The sequence below is a fragment of the Lipophrys pholis genome, assembly GCF_963383615.2.
Source record: "Lipophrys pholis genome assembly, chromosome: 5".
In the NCBI taxonomy this organism is placed as follows: Eukaryota; Metazoa; Chordata; class Actinopteri; order Blenniiformes; family Blenniidae; genus Lipophrys; species Lipophrys pholis.
Window position 1 is genome coordinate 10,444,675 of NC_137628.1, and position 22,923 is coordinate 10,467,597.

At 41.0% G+C, this 22,923-nt stretch overlaps 5 protein-coding genes across 5 annotated transcripts; 3 read left to right on the forward strand and 2 right to left on the reverse strand.

Annotated features, from left to right (window-relative positions):
- Nucleotides 1–6,406: 6,406 nt before the first annotated feature.
- On the reverse strand, nucleotides 6,407–11,030 carry ndufs8a (NADH:ubiquinone oxidoreductase core subunit S8a). Its single transcript, XM_080462778.1, has 8 exons — nucleotides 10,949–11,030; nucleotides 9,929–9,998; nucleotides 9,620–9,685; nucleotides 9,299–9,388; nucleotides 9,052–9,160; nucleotides 8,000–8,063; nucleotides 7,743–7,871; nucleotides 6,407–6,996 (listed from the first exon to the last, which is right to left on the reverse strand). Exons 2-8 carry the CDS (start codon nucleotides 9,969–9,971, stop codon nucleotides 6,865–6,867), a joined length of 633 nt encoding a protein of 210 aa, XP_080318904.1. The 5' UTR covers nucleotides 9,972–9,998; nucleotides 10,949–11,030; the 3' UTR covers nucleotides 6,407–6,864.
- On the forward strand, nucleotides 10,626–15,122 carry LOC308109795 (uncharacterized protein; the record flags this gene model as incomplete). The annotated part of the gene is made up of 8 exons (XM_080463600.1): nucleotides 10,626–10,704; nucleotides 13,014–13,153; nucleotides 13,405–13,468; nucleotides 13,618–13,743; nucleotides 13,967–14,105; nucleotides 14,380–14,538; nucleotides 14,712–14,796; nucleotides 14,913–15,122. The coding sequence occupies 8 exons, from the start codon at nucleotides 10,626–10,628 to the stop codon at nucleotides 15,120–15,122; spliced, it is 1,002 nt and encodes a 333-aa protein (XP_080319726.1).
- Nucleotides 15,123–16,722: 1,600 nt separating this feature from the next.
- On the reverse strand, nucleotides 16,723–18,220 carry tmem187 (transmembrane protein 187). The gene has a single exon (XM_080463134.1). It carries the CDS (start codon nucleotides 18,159–18,161, stop codon nucleotides 17,388–17,390), a length of 774 nt encoding a protein of 257 aa, XP_080319260.1. The 5' UTR covers nucleotides 18,162–18,220; the 3' UTR covers nucleotides 16,723–17,387.
- A 1,443-nt stretch (nucleotides 18,221–19,663) lies between these two features.
- LOC308110325 (histone H2A) lies at nucleotides 19,664–20,050 on the forward strand (the record flags this gene model as incomplete). The annotated part of the gene is made up of 1 exon (XM_080464565.1): nucleotides 19,664–20,050. One exon carries the CDS (start codon nucleotides 19,664–19,666, stop codon nucleotides 20,048–20,050), a length of 387 nt encoding a protein of 128 aa, XP_080320691.1.
- Nucleotides 20,051–20,881: 831 nt separating this feature from the next.
- On the forward strand, nucleotides 20,882–21,193 carry LOC308110004 (histone H4; the record flags this gene model as incomplete). The annotated part of the gene is made up of 1 exon (XM_080463988.1): nucleotides 20,882–21,193. The coding sequence occupies one exon, from the start codon at nucleotides 20,882–20,884 to the stop codon at nucleotides 21,191–21,193; it is 312 nt and encodes a 103-aa protein (XP_080320114.1).
- Between the last annotated feature and the right edge of the window lie 1,730 nt (nucleotides 21,194–22,923).

Here is a 22,923-nt window from a genome sequence, read left to right on the forward strand (position 1 = left end):
CCTCACACGGGGCACCATTATGTTGGGGTCAGCGTGTGATCAGAATATGCAAATTACCCTAGTGGTAGGCTACCGGAAGGTTCTACCCTGTCAGAGGTAATTTACATATAAACGAATCGCCAAACAGAAGTAAATTGTTATTTACGGGTTGACAATTACTGATCACTAGCGGTAGGCCACCAAAGTAATGGATTACTGGAGTAATAGATTACTAAGGTAATGTACCAAGTGTAAGTTATGCAAAGCTATAAAGGTTGATTGGAGTAAATAGTCAGTTATCGGCCAACAGCTTTGAGCTAAAAAGGGTCGCCTGACGGGAGGAACCTCCACGGGGTCCAATCGCGAAGGCGGTCCACCAGTGGCACGACCGGTCAACAGGCGTGACGGGTCACTCCTTTGTTGACAACTGCGGGTCAGTGGCGTGACCTACCGAAGCGCCTGTGGACCCACAGGAGGCGACTCGCTGGAGTAACCGGGGAAAAGCTCAAGCTGCGAAGGCGTCACAAATGGCTATTGACCTATCAATGAACAACGGTACTTGATTACGAGTGATGATTAAATTACGGAGAGCAACCTATGATTCAAGTTATCAATGAAACAAACCTGCGATTTGTAAGTCAATAACTGAGGGGAGGCTGAATTACTTCGGTGGAGTGGACCACCGAAGGTGATCTGCAAGTAATTTAGAATGGATTGTTAATCAAACAAGTTTGGTTATTTATCTAATAACAATCGGGAGTAATCAAGGAGGAGTTGGAATTAATTAAGTAAAGTCGGGGTTTACTAATTAAATACAATGAGTTATTTGAATGAGCTAAACCATTGAAATTGAATTAAATGCAGTTAGGATTATTAATTGGATAAACTTGCGCTTTATGAATTAATAATACTGGATAATTGGATGCTGAGATGCACGAAAACCACTTAAAAATGATTAAAAGCACTCTTGAGTATTAATTGAATAAATTGACTAATTTATTAATTAATAAAGCATACAAATTATCTATCTGCAACAAAAATAAATGAACAATAGCTTAGAGACAATTCAAGTTGTGATTAGGTTAACTGGGTAACAGATCAATCAATAATAGTGCGGGTAATTAACCACAGAAAATGCGATGAAACACTTAAAATTATTTAAAAGCAATGCGGGTTATTCCCGTGGAAAACCTGCATTCATTCGCCAACGCCTCCTAGGTGTGTTAAATTACCCAAAGCGTTAAAATCATTGAAATTGATTTAAACCATTCAAACTATTAATCAATTGAATATTACCGTTACTTAATCAAAGTCGGGGCACCAGCTGAAGTTAGGGTCTTAAAAGAAACATCAGTCTTAAAAAAGAAAGTTCAATTAAAATGTTTAAATTATTATTTCTGATTGAAATGATAATCGCAATTTAACTGAAGCAGGAAAGGAAGGCTGTAAATCCGAGCACTGACTGTTACAACCAGCAGTTGTCGCTGAAAAGCACACAAAAACCACCAAGAATCGTTCAATTCAACTATTAAGTGTTTATTAACAAACGTCTATTCCTAAATCATCAATCTATGAATCACATCTAATCAATAAACATCAAGCAAGATCTCATAAAACAACACAATACAAAACAAAGCCAGCTAATAAAGTGTGTGTGTGTGTGTGTGAGTGTGTGTGTGTGTGTGTGTGTGTGTTCGAGTGTGGGGGAGCGATGTGTGTGAGTGGGTGTGTGTGTGTTCGAGTGTGGGGAGCGATGTGTGTGTGTGTGTGTGCGGGTTTGTGGAGCGAAAGGGGCGTGACTTGGTGAGAGGGTAATGACCACGAACGTCCACCAGAGGGAGGTAGACGTCGGCGGTCCGGTGTAATCACCCGATCTGGCCACTAGGTGCGCGTCGGCGCGCGGGGCAGTTGTGATGACTTAATGCAACCACCAGATGGCGGTACGAGCGGTTGCAATTACCCACGCGACTACCAGAGGGCGCCAAACGGCTCGGCGACCCGGCGAGGAAATCGATGTGATTACCCACCCGGTCACCAGAGGCGCTCGGCGTGCTCTGCCTGGGATAGCGTGACGTCACTGAGCTCCGCACGGGCCGTAGCCGTCGGGAGCGCGCCGGATTCCTTGTGGCCGAGAAATCCGAGCCGCAGTGAACTACACACGGTCCCAGGGACGCACTGAAAGGAGGCGCTTGGAGGCAGCGGCGGCCGTACCGTGCGCTGGTTAGTGAACAGGGAAACAGAGGAGAAGAGGAGAGAGAGAGAGGAGAGAGGAGGGGGTGTCTGACTGTGTACACTGACGCGACCGCCTCAGCTTACACGTACAGAGTCCAAAAACGGCTGTTCAGGCAGATATGGACTCTGGGAGCAGAAGCGTGAGCTGAGGATGAGGAGGCTCGCGCGTGCGTGCGATGATTCGCGTGGATGGCCGTCCACGCGTAGACACAAAAGTACTCAGAAACAGGGATCGGCGTCCCAAAGTTACAAGTACCAACAATAAACACACAGCAATAATAATATCACGTTATTCTAATTCCTGCCCAGACTCTAAGCCTTACTTGGTTGGACGAGGGGGAAACGTGCTTCCGTGGCCAGGTGAAATCCGTCGATTTGTGGCCGCGGGCGGTTCTCTGGCGTCCCAGAAAATAGAGACCTGACGTGGACTACGGAGGGGAAACCCGTAGTGTGATCCGAGGGGCGATCAGCAGCTTCTTGCGATGAGGGGGGGAGTGAAGAAGCGATGCTCAGGTCGGTCTGCAGACGAGCGTGCGGTTGCAGCGCGCGCTCGGGGTCCGGATGATGCAAACAAAAAAAGGAAGAAAAAAAAAGAAGGGGAAACCAAAAATAAAGGGAATTCCCGCTTTTCTTGAGCTCGTCCAGCGAGGTGAAGAAAATTCAGGCCCGGTCCAGGTGCGTTAACACGAGGCGCTTTGTCTCCTTACGAAAAGGTGCGTCTGGGTTGACGCGATTTCGTTTTGGAAGAGGCTGGATCTCTTCCCGGGCCTGAATTTATACCGTTATGATGTCTTCCGGGCTCCCCGCGGCGTTGGCCGTGGTTCAGCCAATCCACGCGGGGTTGGCTTGCGCGTCACCGGGCCGGTGACCCGGTGATGACGGGATTTTGGGTCCCCCTGCCGTCGAGCTGCAGTGCCGCAGCTAGAGGAGGGGGGACCCGGGGGCCCCCCAGGGGGGGGTCATGTGATCAATGGCGAATTTTCCAGGGTTGAGCACATGGTTTCTTTGTTCTCAAAGAAACGTGGCTCACCCCCCTCCTCGCCCCCCCCCCCCCTTCCTCATGAGGGTGAGTGAACAAAGGATTTTGGCTCCAACACACACTTAACATTCAGCGTGGTCGCATATCCCAGGTGCCGCATACTAACGGGTAACTGTAGCAACACATAACTAACGATGGTTCCTATTGCTACACTAGACATCTCTTCGTTGGTTTGGGTACTTTATTTAACAAAGCTTTATTTGCATCCGACAAAAACCAAGGTGAAGACTGGGTCCTGCGAGTTAAATACCTCAGAGGTGAGAGATGTTCTAGACTCTAAAACATCTCTCACCAAGTTCCTGCAGATCCTCCGGTAACATAGCCACAATGTTTTGAATCTGTAGATTCCATTGTAGTGCTTCACTTGGTGACTTTGAATCTTGGTCACAGGCTGTTGTTGTGGTAGCTCATCTCAAGAAAATACTTTTTAAGTTCATGCAGAACCTCCGGCAATGTAGCCGTCATGTTTTGAAACTCTTTAGACCATAGTTTTAGGCAACAAGCCATCGAGCCGTCATTTGGAGGTACATTTTTTGCCCTTGATTTCAGCTGGTTGATGATCTTTTCTTTCTGGAGTCCTGCAAGATTGTCCACACACACCTGAAGCCAGAAAATATAATGATAGTTGATGACTTACGTCAGCAACTTAAAACAAAATTGAGTGACTTTGGCCTGGCATTAACTTGCCTTGAGGAAAGGACTGGTCAAATTTGTGGCACCTATTGATACATGTATGTAACCAAGCCCTGAACCAGCTGTGTCGACATCATAATCATGTTTGTGTCTTCTTTAGATCTCCATTTTGAGCCTCCTTTTTGAGAAATCGATTGAGCACAATGGAATACAATAGAAATACTTTACTAATCCCAGAGGGCAATTCTTTTACAGTGTATTGATACTCAGTATCAGCAAGTAGATAAAGGTTAGCACTCGTACTTTAAAAAAGTGGTATCAGTGCATATAGTCATAAAGGTCGCTCTATCTTAAATGTGTTATGGCTGCTACTTTATGGTATTTTCTGTTTTAATGTCATTGAGCCTTCTGTTGTACCTTTTCTAGCATTCATCTCTTTATGTATACATTTTCTGTACTGCTGACTTGCTTGGCTTTCTTGAGGCTTTGTAGCCACTTCTGGTTTGATATATAGATACTATAGATAGATACTTAATAATGATAAATATATACATGTTAGATCAAAAAGTATTAGCTCGTTACATTTTAAAAAATGTGAAATAAAATGCCTGAATCTAAATACACTAAACGCACTTCTCCAGCCAAGTTTTGTCTCCTCAGACCTTCTCTGGACCCGTTCTGGTGGTCCAGTGTGAACTGTAGATTCAGTTTCCTGTTCTTAGCTGACAGCAGACAATCAATGTGATCTTCATCAGCTTCAAGCTTCGCCCTGTCGGAAAAGCTCTCAGATGCACCTCTGCTCACTGCAGGTTGGAACCAGAGGTTCTTTGACTTCCACTGCAGACTGACACTGCAAATGGTTCTTTGTGAAAATCCCAGCAGTTTGTCAAATGCTCAGACCAACAACCACGACAGTTCAAGGCCAATCAAATCACCTTTTTTCTTTTTTTTTTTATTATTATTTCCATATATAATTTCAGCCACAACATCTCATCTTCATCATGTCTACATGCAGAAACACTGCTCTCATGTGATTGGCTGGTGAGATATTTAGAGATGAACAGGTTTAAATGGGCAGAACACAGTAAAAGAAAAAAAGCAGATGGGTTGATTTTTTTCATTCTTGAAGGGATGTTTGAGGATGTCTTTGTTTTCTACTGCATCACTTACATCAGCAGGTGTCTAATGTGTTTTGTGTTTTCTTCCAGTCGCTGGCTCAGACCTGGCATCAGTCTGGATTCTAATGAGCTTTTTCTGATGTAATTAGCCAGAGACTCCTTTTTCCCCAGCAGTGCTCAGAATATTATACAACTGTGTTTAAAACACACTGGAGACATAGTTAAACATAAGAATGTCATTATATAATACCTATATCACACCTTTAAGGCAAACAAAGTGCAATGTTAAGATCACCATGATCTACTTGTGGCCAGATCACATATTATAATCATGTCATGCTATGGACAATAAAACAGATGAAAAGCTTTTTCATTTCCCTACTTACTGTGTATATTTGGTTTCATATACAGGTATATTGATGGTGAGCAGTTTATTTTTAACTTACAATTGGAGTGAAGGGGAATACACATTTGGCAGATTGTTTTGAAGATCTGTGCCTCCCCCAATAAACAGCTTTCCTGAAACAAAGAAAAGGTAGAGAAAAAGAAGGATGTAGTTTTCATTGTTGAATTGTTTTGCCTGACAACAGCCCCTAATGTGACTCATGTCTTGATGCTGCCTCCTACTGGAAACTGACTGTAATGGTAAATGAATAATGAATGAATAAAATGTTAAATGTGTTTTACAATGAACTGGCTCATTGAGTAGCTTTAAACTGTTTTCTGCAAGAACATCATGGAGATGGTGGGTAGGTCATCTTTAATTAAAACTGCAGAGTGACTGCAGCTCCACCACATCATCATCATCGTCACTGGCCTTCTTCATCAGCTTGTTGAGCTCCAGCACACAAGAGGAAACAGAAAAACAACAGAATCACATAATATCCTGAGCATTAACAGATGTCACAGGACTGGAGATGGAGGCAGGTCGCACCCTTCTTGTAAAGGGAATCTGTGGTTTTGGTCCATTTCAATTCTGTTGGTTCACGTTCAGTTAGTAGTGACAGAAAAACATGATTTAGCAAACCCTCTAAACTTGGTTAAGTGCCACTTACTTTTATTTGAAGGTTACTGCTTTTTTGTGTAGGTGAGAGTGAGTTATGGTATATCTGGAACGATCTGGGAAAACGTGTGGTATATAGGGCATGCAGCTCAGTCTGGACTCTTTAAGAAAAGGCTGTTGCTGTTTAGTTGCAGAACATGGTTTCACATGCAAACCACCTTTTCACACTCGATGCCAAATATTCAACCTGGATGAGCTCAGATGCTAAAGCCATGGCAACACATGAGAAGAAGCTCGTACTCCTGTCCTTGCATCTTGACTTCTTTGTTTTTTGGAAAGTATTGATGAACTTGGCAGTGATCTTGTTTGGCCTTAAGATAAAAATCAAAACCGTCACACCTTTAAAGTTTCTCCCACAATCTTTATTTGCAACAGGGTGGAAACATGAAGACCACAAAGCTCTGCACTGACACTCAATGAAATGGCGGTGTTGCGAACACTCTTGTGCGGACATTAGGATGAAACCAGGAGCAAGTGAGGAGCCCACAGTATACAGCACTGACACAGTCACAGCATGTCATAACCACTCGGAGCCTCACACGTCACCGAGCGGTGACAGCTGGACCGCTACAGGCGGGACATTGTTAAAATAAATATGCAATCCAAACAATGATGTCACAAACATATCAAAGTATATTCATCATCTGATAAGAGCACGTGGATCATGTTTTGTTTGAAGCCCATCCGTCACAGCCGAGTTTGTTTTCTTACAGTATGTACAGAATGGACGTGTGTATCAGAGGTTAGGGTGCGTCTTGCTAACTGTACACTGTCTATATATATATATATATATATGGCGTCTATCGATAGAGGTAATCAGCTTGTATGTTGGCAGCGATTTCAGCCTCCCACTTGTCTCCGTTGTTGAGCAGCTTCTCCTTGTTGTAGAGCAGCTCTTCGTGGGTTTCAGTGGAAAACTCAAAGTTGGGACCCTGTAGAATGAAGGTATGAAAACAGAAGCTGTGTCAAGTCGTCAGAAAGGGAATCATCCAGACATTGTTATATGATCGCTGACACTGACACCCAAAACTTCTCATGCTGTAAGGTTTGTGCAAATAGAAAATCTGATCATTTAGTGGACGAATGCTAGTTGGACTTAAAAATTGCTAAAGGAAAAGGATGCTCAGTGGTGTATTTACCACCATAGAAGAAGTGTGAAGTTCAGCTGTTCTGCTCCCGTCGCTACCAGAAGTAGATTGTTGCTCCGTATTATAGACAATATGTCTGTTTTTGATTACAGCCCAGATAAGTTAAGTGTGTAGTGATATCATGTTAAAAAATAAAACTCAGTGAATGTATTAACAGGACATTTACAGTATCTAATGGAAACAAAGAATTTCTAACAATAAGTACTCATACTCTGTCTGTATAAAAGTGGTATCGGTAATAATTTTCACTTGATTTCAACTCAATGAGCCGGTGAGGAGGAACAATTGGAGGGTCGAGGTCTGAGCAATTGTTACTGATTTCAAATGAAAAACTATTGTTTTAAATGACCCTTTTTGATATTGTATTAATATTTTATTTTAAAATAAAATAATTCATAACCAAATGATATTTCCAGCTATTATGTAGCATAACACCATAGTATTGTATCATTATCAGTTGACAAAAAAAATGGCACGAAAATGAATGAAACTATGACTGAACAGACAGCTGGACGGACGGACAGACAGACCTCTACGATGGCGTCCACAGGACAAGCCTCCTGACAGAAGCCACAGTAGATACATTTGGTCATGTCGATGTCGTAGCGGGTTGTTCTCCTGCTGCCGTCAGAACGAGTCTCGGCCTCGATGGAGATCGCCTGCCAACACACGATTAGGAATTATTATTAATGTGCCGACTTCTTCAAAGGAAATCAAATAAAACTCAACACCACATTGTGATCGCTCACTGTATGTACACGTAGCCATGTTGTTTGGGGGTACGTACCTGAGCGGGGCAGATTGCTTCACACAGCTTGCAGGCGATGCAGCGCTCCTCTCCTGAGGGATACCTGTTGAAACGTCATTACACAAACTGTTACGGGTTGCTATCGAGCTCACTCACTGCACCCAGAGGGCTTTTCAAAATTCTACCGTGAAATATTTAAACAGATAATAATCAGAGATCAGCAGTAATTTTCAATGCCACAAAACAAACAAAAGGCAGCGCTTTGCACTGTGGCCCTTTGGAAAAGAAATGCTGATTTTAATCATAAAACACAGCAGCTCAGTTAAAGAACTGACAGTTAAAAAGCAAAAAGAAAAGGAACGGGCACATACATGAAGAGGTTAAGTACAACAATATGTATAAAGGAAGCTTCTTGGAACGTCCAAATCCACCATTAAAACAACATGGTAAAAATCACTGCATGGACTCGGGAAAACACTTGTGAAAATATTGTCTGAGATAAGAGGTCATAATTTCTACCACTAATACAAGCTATGGTCCAGACAGATTTATAACAAGCCTCATTTCTTCTCTGATCCAAAACATCACTCTCTATTACTTGTGGACCTCAAGACGGCGCACATCCATCAAAAACAGCCATTGCTCCTTCGATTCACACAAATTGTATTAGCAATGCCACACCAATAAACTTTCATATTTCTCATATTATGAGGTCAAATTACTGCAAACTTTCTGCAGAGTCGATAGCGACCGACCTCCAAACTTCATGTGATCTTCAGGTTAGCTCCAGAACGGTGCATAGAGCTACATGGAGGCAGGCGAGCAAATACTTCTGGCAGCATAGTGCATCTTAAAAGCAAACAGCTTCCATAGGAATCTACAGATCCCTTGGAGATCAGACTCAGTAGTCTTTATGCTATTGTATCGCAACAAATCAGCCGTCAGTGAGACTTTTTTGTTGAATGTTTTAACATACAAGGATTGTGACATAAACCCCAAACACTTCTTCCAAGTTTTGTTTTAGTACTTTTGGCTACAATGATAAAAATTCTGTTAACAAACAAATGACTTTGACTTGTGACAAACCCCACCTGCGCAGCGCATGCTCTCCTCTGAAGCGAGGTGACAGTGGTCCCTTCTCAAATGGGTAGTTGATCGTAGCTGGCTCTCTGAACAAGTAGCTCATGGTCATTCCCAGACCTGTGATGAGTCACAGAATTTTTTTTTTTACATCGTTAAACCAGTAACTGAATGAAATGTAGTCTTCAGAATGACACGGGAAAAGTAAACATATTTCACAGAGCAACACGATGCGTGCGTGTGTGTGTGTGTGTTGACCTCTGAAGAGCTCTGTCCACAGCAAAGTCTGTGCCGCTCGGTCTGTGATGGACTTCATGTCTGTCGGGATGTCCTGGGCATTCACATACTCTGTACAATTACAGGCAAATGAGCATTCACATACACTATTCAAAAACAACTACAAATGTTTATTAAAATGGTAGTATAGTCTTCAATATTGTAATATTATTGTAATAAACTCTCATTCACTCCCACTGGTACAGATATGAACAATCAATGATTTTCATTCTTTTATTTGTTGGAGTACAGATGATTTTAAGATGCAATGCACTTGTTTAAGAACACAGGAAGAGAACTTACTGAATCCTTCTCTTTGTGCAGATACACTGAAGGACCTCACAAGATTTGGGCTGGCCATTAACGTGCCTACAAGTAAATACAATTTAGAAGCATGTTATATTAGAAAAAAAAACAAAACAATCACAAACAGTAATAACACGTGCAAGTTTAAAATGTTACCTCAAACACACCACATGGGTTGACGTTCTGCTAAGAGCAGCTAAAATGTGTGTTCATGTGTACATGTGCTTATTTACTACAACAATTTCAACAAAAAAATAGTAAAATGGAAGCAAAACTTTGATAAAGCGCATATCCCGTAAAACATACCTGGCCTTGAGGCAGAGTAGAGTAAACGCAACGTTGCAGCCATGATGTCTTAAAAACTGAGAGCTCACACCTGCAAAACAACACAATGTGACTAATAGGAAAAAAGAGATGTTTCATGGCTGAGAGAAATATTTCCTCTTGATTCCATCTCCATCTGCAAATTCAAACCACAAGATGCCTGGACACTACAGAGTCAAACACAAGGCAGACAAATGCAATCCAAAGTACATCAGTGTAACATTGCAGCATGTTGACGTTTTCTAATACAACTGGTGGACAAAGAAACAGTAATGTGTTATAATGCGGCGTATTTAACATGCTTGAGTGTAAAGCTGTACTAAACTTGCCGTTTGAATCTGCTTTTCCAAGTCAGGAATGAAGCATTCAGAACGAACTGAGGCTTAATTGTATGTGTTTGGTGTTCTCTACTAGAAGTAGAACATCAACGACCGTACTGCTGTGTGATATAACTCCTTTCAAACTTCTATTGTTCAGTCAAACTCCGACGCGAGAGCCCCAAAAGCTCGGTAATCATACAGTTGTTGTTTTTTTTATCTATTACAGTGAAAGTGTATCAGGATCTGGTTGAAAGAGAAACTTGTAAATTCTTCTGATTTCAGCACAGAGAACTGTGACTTCCACGAATGCTGTCGCACGTCCATCACTTGTGATGTAAACTCTTTATGTCACCGCTAACATGACATTGTTGAAGTCTTTAGCGCACAGAGAGAACACAGCACACACTATCTACTCCTCTAGCCACCAGACCATGAAATGTACGTGAAGAGAGAGTAGAGTACTGAATAAATGAGGCTTCCTTTACAGTTTAGAGGTTTGTTGCTAAGCTAAGCTAGCATGGGGTGTCAAGGACTTCTAGCACAAAGGTCGCTTGAGGTGAACTAAACGCTGCAGCAGCTTTACTACAACCACACTTGCTTTATAATAAGTATGTTGTTTAACGGGATGCAACAATCTTTTTTAGGAAGGCATTTTAACAGGAATAATCAGTTTTAAACTTACCGAAATGTCGCTATTTGGCCTTCTTAACCAGAACAGCGGCACTGGCTCAGCGTGGACCAGAAGTGTTGCAACGTGATGACGTAGTACGGAGAGCCAAGCAGTTCTAAAATAATTTGCGTTTACGTTTGCGTTGTCCGAAATACAACAATTCCTTCGTTTCAAAATAGCAATTTCTTTTTTCATGTATTTCCAAGGAAATTAAACGGATGATTTCACACGATGCTTTTTCAGTCAAATTAGTTATTACAACATTGCAATTTTATAATATTTGTTAAAATATACATTTTAGCCAGTTTTTTATGAAAGAATATTTTCATCAGCCATTTATTTTTACTTCAGGAAATTAAAGCAGATTTTAAGTGGCACTGCGTGCATTTAATCCTACATGTTTCTTCATATTTAAACATGAAAATGTAAAGAACTGTATGAAAAACAAGCCCTGTGAGAGAGACTATCTTGTGTTGGAGATATGGAATGCTTAATGTTGTTCTGATGGTATAATGGTTTTTCTAATTAAGGCATCAGTTATGATGGTTTATTATATAATGCACCAAAGTATACATTTTCTTAAAAAAAAAGTATCACCAACATTTTGTAATAACTGTTGCAATATGTAACAAGTTATTACAAAATGTATCCAAGAATTTTAATACAAAATGGAGCAGATTAATACAAAATGCAGTTTTATTAGATAAAGAGGTGAATCTCTATGATTACATAGTTCACTATTATTATGTAATGCGGTGCTCCACACCCTGACGACGTCACTGGACTTTCTGATGAGTTTGTTAAGCCTGTTGAAAGGCCAGTGAATTAATAGTAATTGACTTTATTGATTTAGTGTGTTTCCACAGCTTCAGCAATCACCAAACTGCTTATATTGTCAATCACATTCACCCATTCATACAACAATGTTGTCGACCGCTATGCAAAGTGTTCAATTCATCTATTACAAGCAATCTGAGGTTCAGCATTCTACTGAACGACACTTCAACGTGGAGCTAAGGGATTGTACCTGCAATCCAGCAATTGAAAGACAACATGCTCTACACACTGAGCATCATTAAATGTGCTTTTTTGTTATCACTATAGTCAAAATTCTTAATTTTTTGCAAAAAAAAAAAAGTTAATTTAACTGGAAAATATGGTGTATTGTAACATTTATTACAGTGAGGAATGTTTAGTTTGTGCTATATTGTTTAGAAAAACTAAACAAAAATGTGTAACCTTGCATTTTTTGACCATTTTATAATTCCTGCTTCATAAAACATTGATAAAATACACAGTGTGAGTGTTTTCCACCATTAAACTATTAGTTTCAACATAGCATTCTGACAAAACTGCGACAAATCAATTGATTGTTGCCTGGGTTCATAATCATAGTAAAATATGTTCAATATCATCTGGTATTTCTTATAAATGAAGTATAATGTTCTGTAAATGAATTATATGAAAGTATACAAAACAAAACAGGTTTGAAATATATGTTACTGGTTTAGAAACAAGTTCACTGAAAAGGTAAAAAAAAATATTTGGTTGTCATTGTACATCCCTTATTTTAAAAGCAGTTAAAGTAGACCTTGTCAATCTGACTTGTGAGGACTTAAGAGCTGTTCTGTTTGAGTTAAGTGAAGCAGGTGAGTTTTAATTGAAGCTCATTTGCTCCATTGGTTTTGTTGACACTCTGATCTGAGCTCTACTACAAACTACCAGGTAATCATTGTATCTGGCTGTGGACCGAGTGCTCACAGTAAAAGTAAGTGAAAATGTAATATCTATGAAATTCATGGGAGAAGGTTGATATTTACTCATGTGTCTGCTATTACTATATCCAAAGTAGAAGTTGAAATAATTGAAAACGCTTATTTAATAGATCCCTCCTCGTTTCTATCAGTTAACTTTCTTACAATTGTTTTAACTATTGATTTAAATGTTGTTGTTACCATAATCATCTTTTTAATATGGATAATATAAAAAAAAAAGTTTTTATCACAGAATTCAAGGATAGACGGGGGTTGTAGTCAGGTTTTGCACAAGAGGTAACTCTGTGTTATTTGTGTGCTAGTGAGTGAGGGCTTCAATGCGACTGTGTTCAGTGAACGTCCATGGTCAGAGGCAGAGAAGTGGCTTTTGGTGACTGTGTTGGGAGTAGAGATGGTCATGGGAATTGTTGGGAACAGCCTGGTTCTTCTCATCAAAGTCATGGTAAGATGGCAAAGTGGTTCTCTCTATTGTTAAATTTAATTTAATGGATTTGGTCCAAAGAATATACAAAACTTATACAAGTCTTGTTTAAATGAAGATTGTTTCTAAATGTGGTCCACAAACATGGATGATAAAAACACAAGCATTGGAAGAGAGAATGCTTTAAAGTGATGAAGATGATTCTTTTTTAAACATGCTGAAAAAACAAGTGTCTTAGGTGAAATTACGTTTTTTGTATCTTCTGCTTGTAGTGTCGAGGTCAATTCTGCTGCCGTTACTGGCTTCCATTTCTCAGTCTCACCTTGACAGATTTAGGTAAAACTGACACTCACACTAACAACAGTATAAGATTATACACTTTGTGTTTATCATTTTAAGTGATGCTTCTTTTCTAACACATTCACCATGTTGTTTGCTGTGTGATCTGTTTCTAATAAGTTAATGTCCCTGACAACATTGTCTAGGCTGCTCTCTGCTTATCATCTCTGGCTCCATGCTGGCAATCCTGACGGGAGGTCAGAGGTCACCGTGGTGCGAGGTGGTCAGTCTGCTGAAGTTTGCCTTCATCACCTCTTCTATCGGAAGCATAGGTACAACACAGCTCTTCACATAGAGACTGCCTCTTGTTCTCAGTGCTGCAGAATATCCCCACATTATAGCTGAAGGCCTAATATTCCTAACGATGATAATTATATTCAGAATAAATCCACCACGCTGCAGAATTCGGTCACTCATTCATGCCACTACAGAACATGACAGTTTCATCATGCTTTTCATCAAAACACTCAGAGGTTTTGTTGTTTTTCCTCCCAGCTGTCCTCACTGTGCAGCGTCTGATTGGCACAGCCTCCACCAGAAGCTTCCTCTTTGTTGTCATGGTGACATGGTGCATGGCTTCCTGGGTGACAGGGGCGATTTTTGGGAGCGTTCCTGTTGTCTATACCTGGATCAGGTACATTCACTTACAACCTGCAGTTATTGCTTTGGTGTGCACTCAGTGTTTCTCCTTGTTAGGTTTCTATTTTATAATAACCACGAACCAGATTGATAGATACACACGGCTTCTATCTTTATTTTCCGTCTTCTCCTTCTCTTCTTTTTCTTCCCCCTGCTACACTTGTTAGCCAACAGCGCCCACCAGTGGCACAACACCATAACCAGTTGACAATATTTACATGAGCAGCAAACGTAATCTGAACACAACACTCCTGCATATTTTCTTTCAGGTACGACCCTGCAGAAATGCTCTGCGCCGTGTTCTGGGAGAGCAGTTACTCAGACATGCTGGTTTACATACTCTGTGCTTTCTGCATATGCATCTTCCTTCCTTTCCTCCTCATGTTTGGCTGCTCTGTGCTGTCAATCACTGGCTGCCACAATGACAGGTAAACCAAATGATAAAGATGATGAATATTTCATGGGGGAAATTGAATTCTGGAGGAATTTGAAATTTCACAAGGAGAAGTTGCGTTTTGAAGTTGCCCTGAACGAATTTCAATGTCCTCCTTATATGTAAATTAACATTCTATGCATAAATTTTTTGTCTCTTGTGTTTTAGGGATGAAGAGGCAGATCTTTCTGAAGTGTCTCCACTGTTGGTGGCCTTTTACATTGTTTGTTATACTCCATTTTTTGTATCAGAGGTACATGAATACGAGATTACAAAGCAATCGTCTCACGTGGCTAGAGAAGCCAGAAAAGAGCATAATGCCTACATATTCTCACTGAGATTATTTTTTTGTCTCCATGCACCCACCAGCTGATCCTGCTGGGCAGGCTGGACCTGTCGCCGGCACCTGATTGGTTAAGGACGCTGTCGTCAGTGATGTCGTACCTGAACTGTGGTCTGAACCCTCTGATCTACTGCTCCCATCATGACTTTCGGGAGGCCGCCCTCGCCTTGCTGTGGACCAAAAGAAAAGCACTCTCAGATCCTGTTCTCACTGCAGTCACTAAAGTAGAACTATAAATATCACAGGTTATCCTGATACGTTGGCTTCTGTTTATTTCAAACTTTATGAGAATTTGATTGTTTTTGTTCCAGCGGTACAATTGTCCAATGACTGTATCAATCAAAATTTGATTTGAATATCTAAATTTAACCCTGTAAACCCATATGAAATACTGATACCTCTTCAAGTGCAATACTTCTGATTGAAATAGATCTACACCAGTCTGCATAATGTCCCCCTATGGCATAGCAGAGATCTCTAACTGCCTGAACTCCACAGACCTTTAAGTGTGTCCTTTGGTTTGGTCAAACTCTTGGTAGCATATTCTTTAGATATTGTAAGCCTGAAAGTTGGACCTTTGTTGACTGTACTTCTTTGCCCAAAACATTTCACAGATGCTCAGTTGTTTTGGGAATTTGCAGGCTGAGTCAATGCCTTGAATCCATGATTGTGCTCCTTATATCATTCCTGAACCAGCTCAGCTTTGTGGCAAGGAGGAATATCCTTTTAAAAGAAGTCACTGTCATCAGGAAATATTGCTTACATTAAGAGGTGTATTAGTGTCAAAAAATATTAAATAAGTTATGCATGGTATGTGTCAAATTACAATCATATGAAAGGCATGACACAATTGGTTTTGCAGCATTACATATGTGCAACATTAGATAACACTGTCTTCCGTTTCATTTTCTCAAGAGGATATTCTCTTGCCATCTAAAGATCAGAGCCCCTGTCTTCCCCCATTGTCACCAATCTTCGTCCTGATGCGTATGTGATCATCATCTGGAAAAGCAGTCTCTGTGAGCATTGTGACTGTGTATAAACACATTGATATGTGGCATCTTTCTGTCAGACGTGAGTCTGAGCCACCCACCACCTTGTTTTTGTTTCCTGAATATTCCCTCTTGAACCAGTTGTAATGACCGCTACAGGCCGAAAACAAAGAAAACAGATATTAATAGCTGGAACCTTATTTGTGAGATTAGAACAACAAACATCCTTTGCAAGTCAACCACTGACAAACACATTTCATCCATAATCTCATTCCTCCGTTTGGACCATTTTACCTTTATGAACCAAATTCCCACACATTTTATTCCTTTCATGGACTGACTATTGTCACATTAACAACAAGCTTGATCTTCAAGTGTCAGTGATCATCCTGTTCTGCCTTATCAATGGATTCAGTAAAACAGAGCAAATCGATATGATGTTCATCATCTGTAGCATGTATACAAAATAGTACAATTCAAAGAATCCGAGACCAACTCCTTATACCCTGAGTAAATAACGATTAGCACTTCTGCCTGACAGAGAAGACCCCAGTTGTATTCTAGGATGCTGGCATGGCTTTTGTTGCTCCTATCTCAAATTCAAGGAGGTGTGTTTGGTTAATCAGGGTCTCTCATTTGCCCTCATGTGTGAATATTATTGTCCTTTTGTGTTGGACAATATCACGGGAAAGTTCATTTTCCATATTGAAAACAATTTTCAGCACATTTCACTGGGATTTGTACCCGCTACTCCAGCAACCTTTACCACGGGATTGATGGATTCACTCTTAAACTCTGTTAACCCCCAAAATTAAAATGAAACTGGCCATCAGTATTTGATATTTACATTAATCATTTATTCTCATACACATGAAGAAGCATTCTGCTGATGCCTAAAACAGCTATAGCATCATTCTGGGAATGAGACGTTTAATGATTTACTCTCCTTAAGACCCCAATGCTGGATGTAAAATTATGTAAAATTTGTCATATATAATATTTTGCACTTATTTGCCTTTGTAATTATCAGAATTATGTACAAGACCTCTGACTGCAAACGATCCAAATTAAACACAAGAGATGCTAATTATATATATTTTGGCAGACCAGTAATTAGTGTTTTTTAACTGCAGGGTTACAGGTTTTCTCCCATCTGGATTGTGTGGCCGGTCACATGAAGGTCAAACAACAACACATGTCTAATGGACTTTCACTGTATGACGAGTTATTCTTAAATCAATTCATTTCAGACATGTGAAACGTGTGCAATCACATACATACACCAGTGTACCCATATCCATATGCATACAAGGGGAGTAGGAAGTGGTAAAACGTAAATCTAATCCTACCCAATCTCAATTATTCAACAGTCACATTTCATACTTATCTTTCTGCATTAAAAATATATAGTTTTACAAATGTAAATATACACTTTATTAATGAAGGACCTGCAGTTGAGCAGTCAGAAGAAAACCTCTGTGGGATTTTCAACAGATCGTTTGTGATCTGTCACAGCTTCTGGTCTCGTGTCCTGTGTGAGAGTGACGTCAGGAAACAGAAGCTGAAGTGAAACTGCAGCACGTCGCACACTTTGGACCAGAAATGTCCTGTGAACCGCTGGAACAGCTGGAACCGAGCCAGCCAGTGATCCATCAGCTTCAGCACCACGAAGCCCGCACACGACACCACCGCCAGCAGGAGATATCCCCGCGTGCGTCTGTCGCCGTGCGTCACCTGCACGCGCAGCCCTTTGTACACTGCGAGGGTGACGTGTAAACCCAGCGCCACCTCGAAGCCCCACTCGTTCACCAGCGCCAGGCCGTAGCTGAGAACAGAGGCCAGCTCGACCACAGCCATGTGTGATACACGCAACTTATCCGGGAGTCGCTCGATAACCCCGATCCACGCCGGGACCCACGCAAAGATCGGTAGCGTGAACCACTGGTCGAGCACAGCGGGAGCGCGCCTCAACGCCGCCAGGCGCGTCCACTGCACTGGGGCGTAGAAAATGGCCATGAGGGCGAAGACCTCCCTCATGTAGCGGATCTGTTCCGGTTCTCTGGCGCCGCCGTGGCCCCGCAGCCAGTACAGGCCCATACCGACATATGCCAGGTTTATCAGGCAGTTACAGGGCATCGCCAGGAAAGCGGGCAGGTAGTCGACTCTTCTCTCTGCGTAATGTGTGTAAGTCAAGTCAACTGCGACCTCCTCGAACAGGCGCGTGTTTGCCACAGCGACGCAAAGCGCAAAAGGCAGCGACACGTGAAGCAAAGCTCTCCTCATTGCTGCCGTATTCTCATTCACACTGTGGGAAGGGACGCAACTGAATTCAGGGAGTCCGTGAGCAAAGGCTGTTGTTTTTTTCCGGGTTTCAAAATCACGTGGTGAAAAACAGTCTTTTGATTGGCTGGTGTGTCCTGGCCCCGCCTCCCGCTATTGACCTTCGGCAGGCAAAGAGAAAACTACACCAGGGAGTACAACGATCGACTTAACCATAATAATAACGATGGGAAATGTGAAGGAAAAGATATCTGAATATTTTTTTTTATTCTCCATAATGTCTTAAGCACCACAAACATCACCTCCAACACATAACCAAGGGTCGACACTTGAAAATAAAACAGATCATATCTACGTTTTTTTTTTTTTTAATAAAATACTGTTTTGGGATTTTTTTCAAATGTTTACTCACAGTTAGACGAATGTGTGACTCAATTAGGCATTAATGAAGTCTAATAATAAATATCTGCACTTTTGGGGGTCAACATAATAAATCACATCCTCACTTTCACACACCCACTGCAGTTTGCACTGTGTCATACACTATAGTTTTACCTATTTGTGTTTTGGGAGGGATTCCTTCTGCATTCTCCATCGGTTGGCTATTTTGAAATGTTTTCATGTTCAAAGATCCTGGTGGACAGTCACTGCATTTCACTGCCATACTTCAATGCATATGTGACAAATAAAAACGAATCTAATCTAAGACAAATAAAGATTATCAACTGTTATTGTCATGTTAAGAAGAGCCTGAAGCAGACCCAATATCCCTTCATCTCCATTGTAATTTTTCATAATCATTAAAATTTTTCTAGCTTGGTAATTTTTTACTTTCACAACAATTGTAATTTTTCAATAACAATCCTCAATACAGATAAGAGTATGATGAGTGTTAGCATAAGCAAATATATGCAAATGACAAACAAAAGCAACAGACCTCATCTATTAAAGTAATTTCTAATAACATTTCTAACAAACAACTCAATGTCAAGGTCAAACAATTATTTCATCTTCTGACAACAACTGGCCTCTGCAGGGTTCTTTTAAAGATTAAGAAATAGATGACGGGTCATCTATTTCTGAACCATTACTCTGATCTAATTCCAGAGTAATGGCTTGCTTCAAATTTTTAACTTTCAAGTTAATATATGATTTTTAAGTCGTGTTGGTTCTGACATCAGATTGAAACTGTGCTTTTTGTATGAAGGACTCCCTGGCTATTAGTGTGCGAGGATTTCTTGTACAAGCTCGATGTAAATATTTACGTACGTCTCATGTTTTAGCACCGCGTCGAGGAGAAACCACCCTCCTCAGTGCGAGCTGCTGATTGGAAGAAAGTTAATTCTTAGTATCTCTGACGCTGAGCGCGGGTCAGTCTGCTGGAAGCTGCTTCTCTCATTGGTGCGTCACGGACTGGCTCGCGCGCTCCTCCCTTTATAAGCCAGACTTTGTCAACAGAGCACCACAGTTTCTCTTAAACTATTCTTGATAATCATTGTTAGAAAATGAGCGGCAGAGGAAAGACCGGCGGCAAAGCCAGAGCGAAGGCCAAGACCCGCTCGTCTCGTGCAGGACTCCAGTTCCCGGTGGGTCGTGTCCACAGGCTGCTGCGTAAAGGAAACTACGCTCAGCGTGTGGGAGCCGGCGCTCCCGTGTACCTGGCGGCGGTGCTGGAGTACCTGACCGCTGAGATCCTGGAGCTGGCTGGAAACGCTGCCCGCGACAACAAGAAGACCAGAATCATCCCCCGTCACCTGCAGCTGGCGGTGCGCAACGACGAGGAGCTCAACAAGCTGCTGGGTGGAGTGACCATCGCTCAGGGCGGCGTGCTGCCCAACATCCAGGCTGTGCTGCTGCCCAAGAAGACCGAGAAGGCCACCAAGGCCAAGTAAACTCGGACACTGACCAACAAAACAACGGCTCTTTTAAGAGCCACTCATGTCTCAACAAAAAGCAACAAATCCTGTGCAATCACCGAGTGATCGTTAATAGAACTTGACGCAGTGATCAGATTGACAATCTTGAGCTCCTTGATCCGACTATTTGGCTGTATATGCTGGATGGATGTGAGCAATTGTTTTCCTGCAGATCGTTATTAAGCTTATGTATAAACTAGGCAATCTTAACTAAAAAAATTTTTTTTAATCGATAGTACTGCAAAGCCTTTTCTCCACCTACACTAAAATGTGGTATTCGAGTTTAATACATAGCAAATGTTTCATCGTTTGATGTCCAGTTTAATACTTGCCCCTTATCTGACTGATTTAATGAACTGTTACCACACCACCAGTTTCTTTTCATAAAACCGTTTCACTCTAGTTGAATGTGTCTTCAGGCAGGACAAGTGGTTTTCACAATATGCAATCATAAACGCCACTAATAACCACAGAAGTTGATCTTTGATGTTGACTTCAGGTTAATTATCCACACGACGGGTTGAATACAGAGGAATACGTCCCTCTAAAGGCTATTTGTGTTTTAGTCAACGTTCAACAGTAAAGGTACTGAGAATACACCAATCAGAAAATGTCATACATACTCCACTGTCCACCAGGAGGCAGGGGCCCAATTACTTCCCCCTCTTTCCCACACCACGACACCACAGAGGAAATTGGTCACGTGTTTATGACCCTCTTTCTTCTCCTACGTCCTCAGATGTGAATTAAATGTGCGTGTCAGACAAGCATGAAGTTCATTCAGTTTTTCTACTGTAAGAAGTGAAAATGAGCGGCAGAGGAAAGGGAGGAAAAGGACTCGGCAAAGGAGGCGCTAAGCGTCACCGTAAAGTTCTCCGTGATAACATCCAGGGAATCACCAAGCCCGCTATCCGCCGTCTGGCTCGCCGCGGTGGAGTGAAGCGGATCTCCGGTCTCATCTACGAGGAGACCCGCGGTGTGTTGAAGGTCTTCCTGGAGAACGTCATCCGTGATGCCGTCACCTACACCGAGCACGCCAAGAGGAAGACCGTGACCGCCATGGATGTGGTGTATGCTCTTAAGAGGCAGGGACGTACTCTGTACGGCTTCGGAGGTTAAACCGCTGCAGCGTCCTCACAACAACCAAAGGCCCTTTTCAGGGCCAACCACTCATCTGTAGAGCTCATTTTATTCTCATTGAATGTGCAACTATCATCTAATATTTTTAGTCTTTGCTATGTCATATTTAATGTGCTACTTTGCTCTTATTTCAATATATAAACCTGGATTGGTGCCAAATGGTATATATATAATTTGTTTTTGTCGTGCTTAGCCAAGGTTAAAACCTTAACTAATTCATTCACATCTTTTTGTTAGAGAATCTGGACAACACGTAACAATATTTAGTAGTGACAATAATAAGGATCTATGAGTATATGAAAGAGTCCATGCTACAAGGTTAGTGGAAACACATCTTTAAATTGGTATTGGCACATTAACAACGGGTTGAATATATATAGCCAGCAATATTTTTTTTTACAATATTGTAGAGTTTGATGTGAGGCATCAAGTCCCATACTGTTAGAGCCCAGTCCCAGGATGAACCATCTGCTTTCACTGCTTTTTCTTATATTCTTATTTAAAACCAGCAACTATACTAATGCTGTACACTCCTGTGAAAACGTGCACTCAATATATTACAGATTAAATATCTAGTGTATAGTATAAAATACATACATACATAAAAAAAAAAAAAAACACAACATAACACTAAACACTACAATGCCACTTTGTTTTTTTTTGTTTTCTTTTTAAAGTTAATGACTGACATTTTGTGATGTACACACCACTAATCAACAACAAAACTTTATTTTATAAAATATTACACTTCCTTTTACTCTGCCATGATTGGGAAGGTAAGCCCTCAATACGTATGTTTCACTGAACATTTATGAACTATGGGAAGAACTATGTTAAAAATATAGCTTGATCTGTGATGTCTTGAAGTGTGGCCTGTCAATACCAGTCAGCCCTATGCAGCAGTATGGACAATTAGTTAAAAATACCTAGTCTTGTAATTATGTTGCCATTTCAATTGATCTGTAGTGACTAATGGTAAATATATATCTGACGCTGCTTACACATGGCTTACGTTATATCTTTTTCCTTTATTGCCAATCAGTGTCTTGAAACAAGTACAAACATATCTGGGTAACTTAACTTAAGTTGCGTGGCAACAACCTGGAATCGTGTATTTCCCACATTGTGTGATCATGTTATACACTTCCATTATCTGTGGTCTTGTTTCTGACATGTCCTTAGAAGAAGCAGGGAAATTAAGGGTCAGACCAGTTCCCCACATAAGTAAGATCCCGTTGAGTCCAAGTGTCTTTGTTTTGGAGGAGTACTATACTCTGATCAGTAAAGAGAGCGATTAGGTTCCAAATGATCTGAACTCTGTGACACACTGTTTTATTTTGGCAACAGTAGTAAATGTGTTGCAGGTGACATACGTTTCTATCTTTAGATATGATTTAGAGCTGTCCTTGGTGCTGATTTTATAAGTTAAATAGTTCTTCAAATAATGACCTTTTATCCAACAATCAGCATTACTCATATACAGATCTAATTTTCACTGTACAGAATGATGTGAACAGATTTTTTTTAAATTTTGCTGATCAGAAGAAAATAATGGGACACATGTTTGAACAGAACCATTAAAATGCATGTTGACATTAAAGGAACTACATAATTTTGTTTTGTTTGATTTGATTTTGACATTCAAGATATTTGCTTGAGCAAATATAAAAAAACAATAACCATGATGAATAATGTACATATTCAAGTCG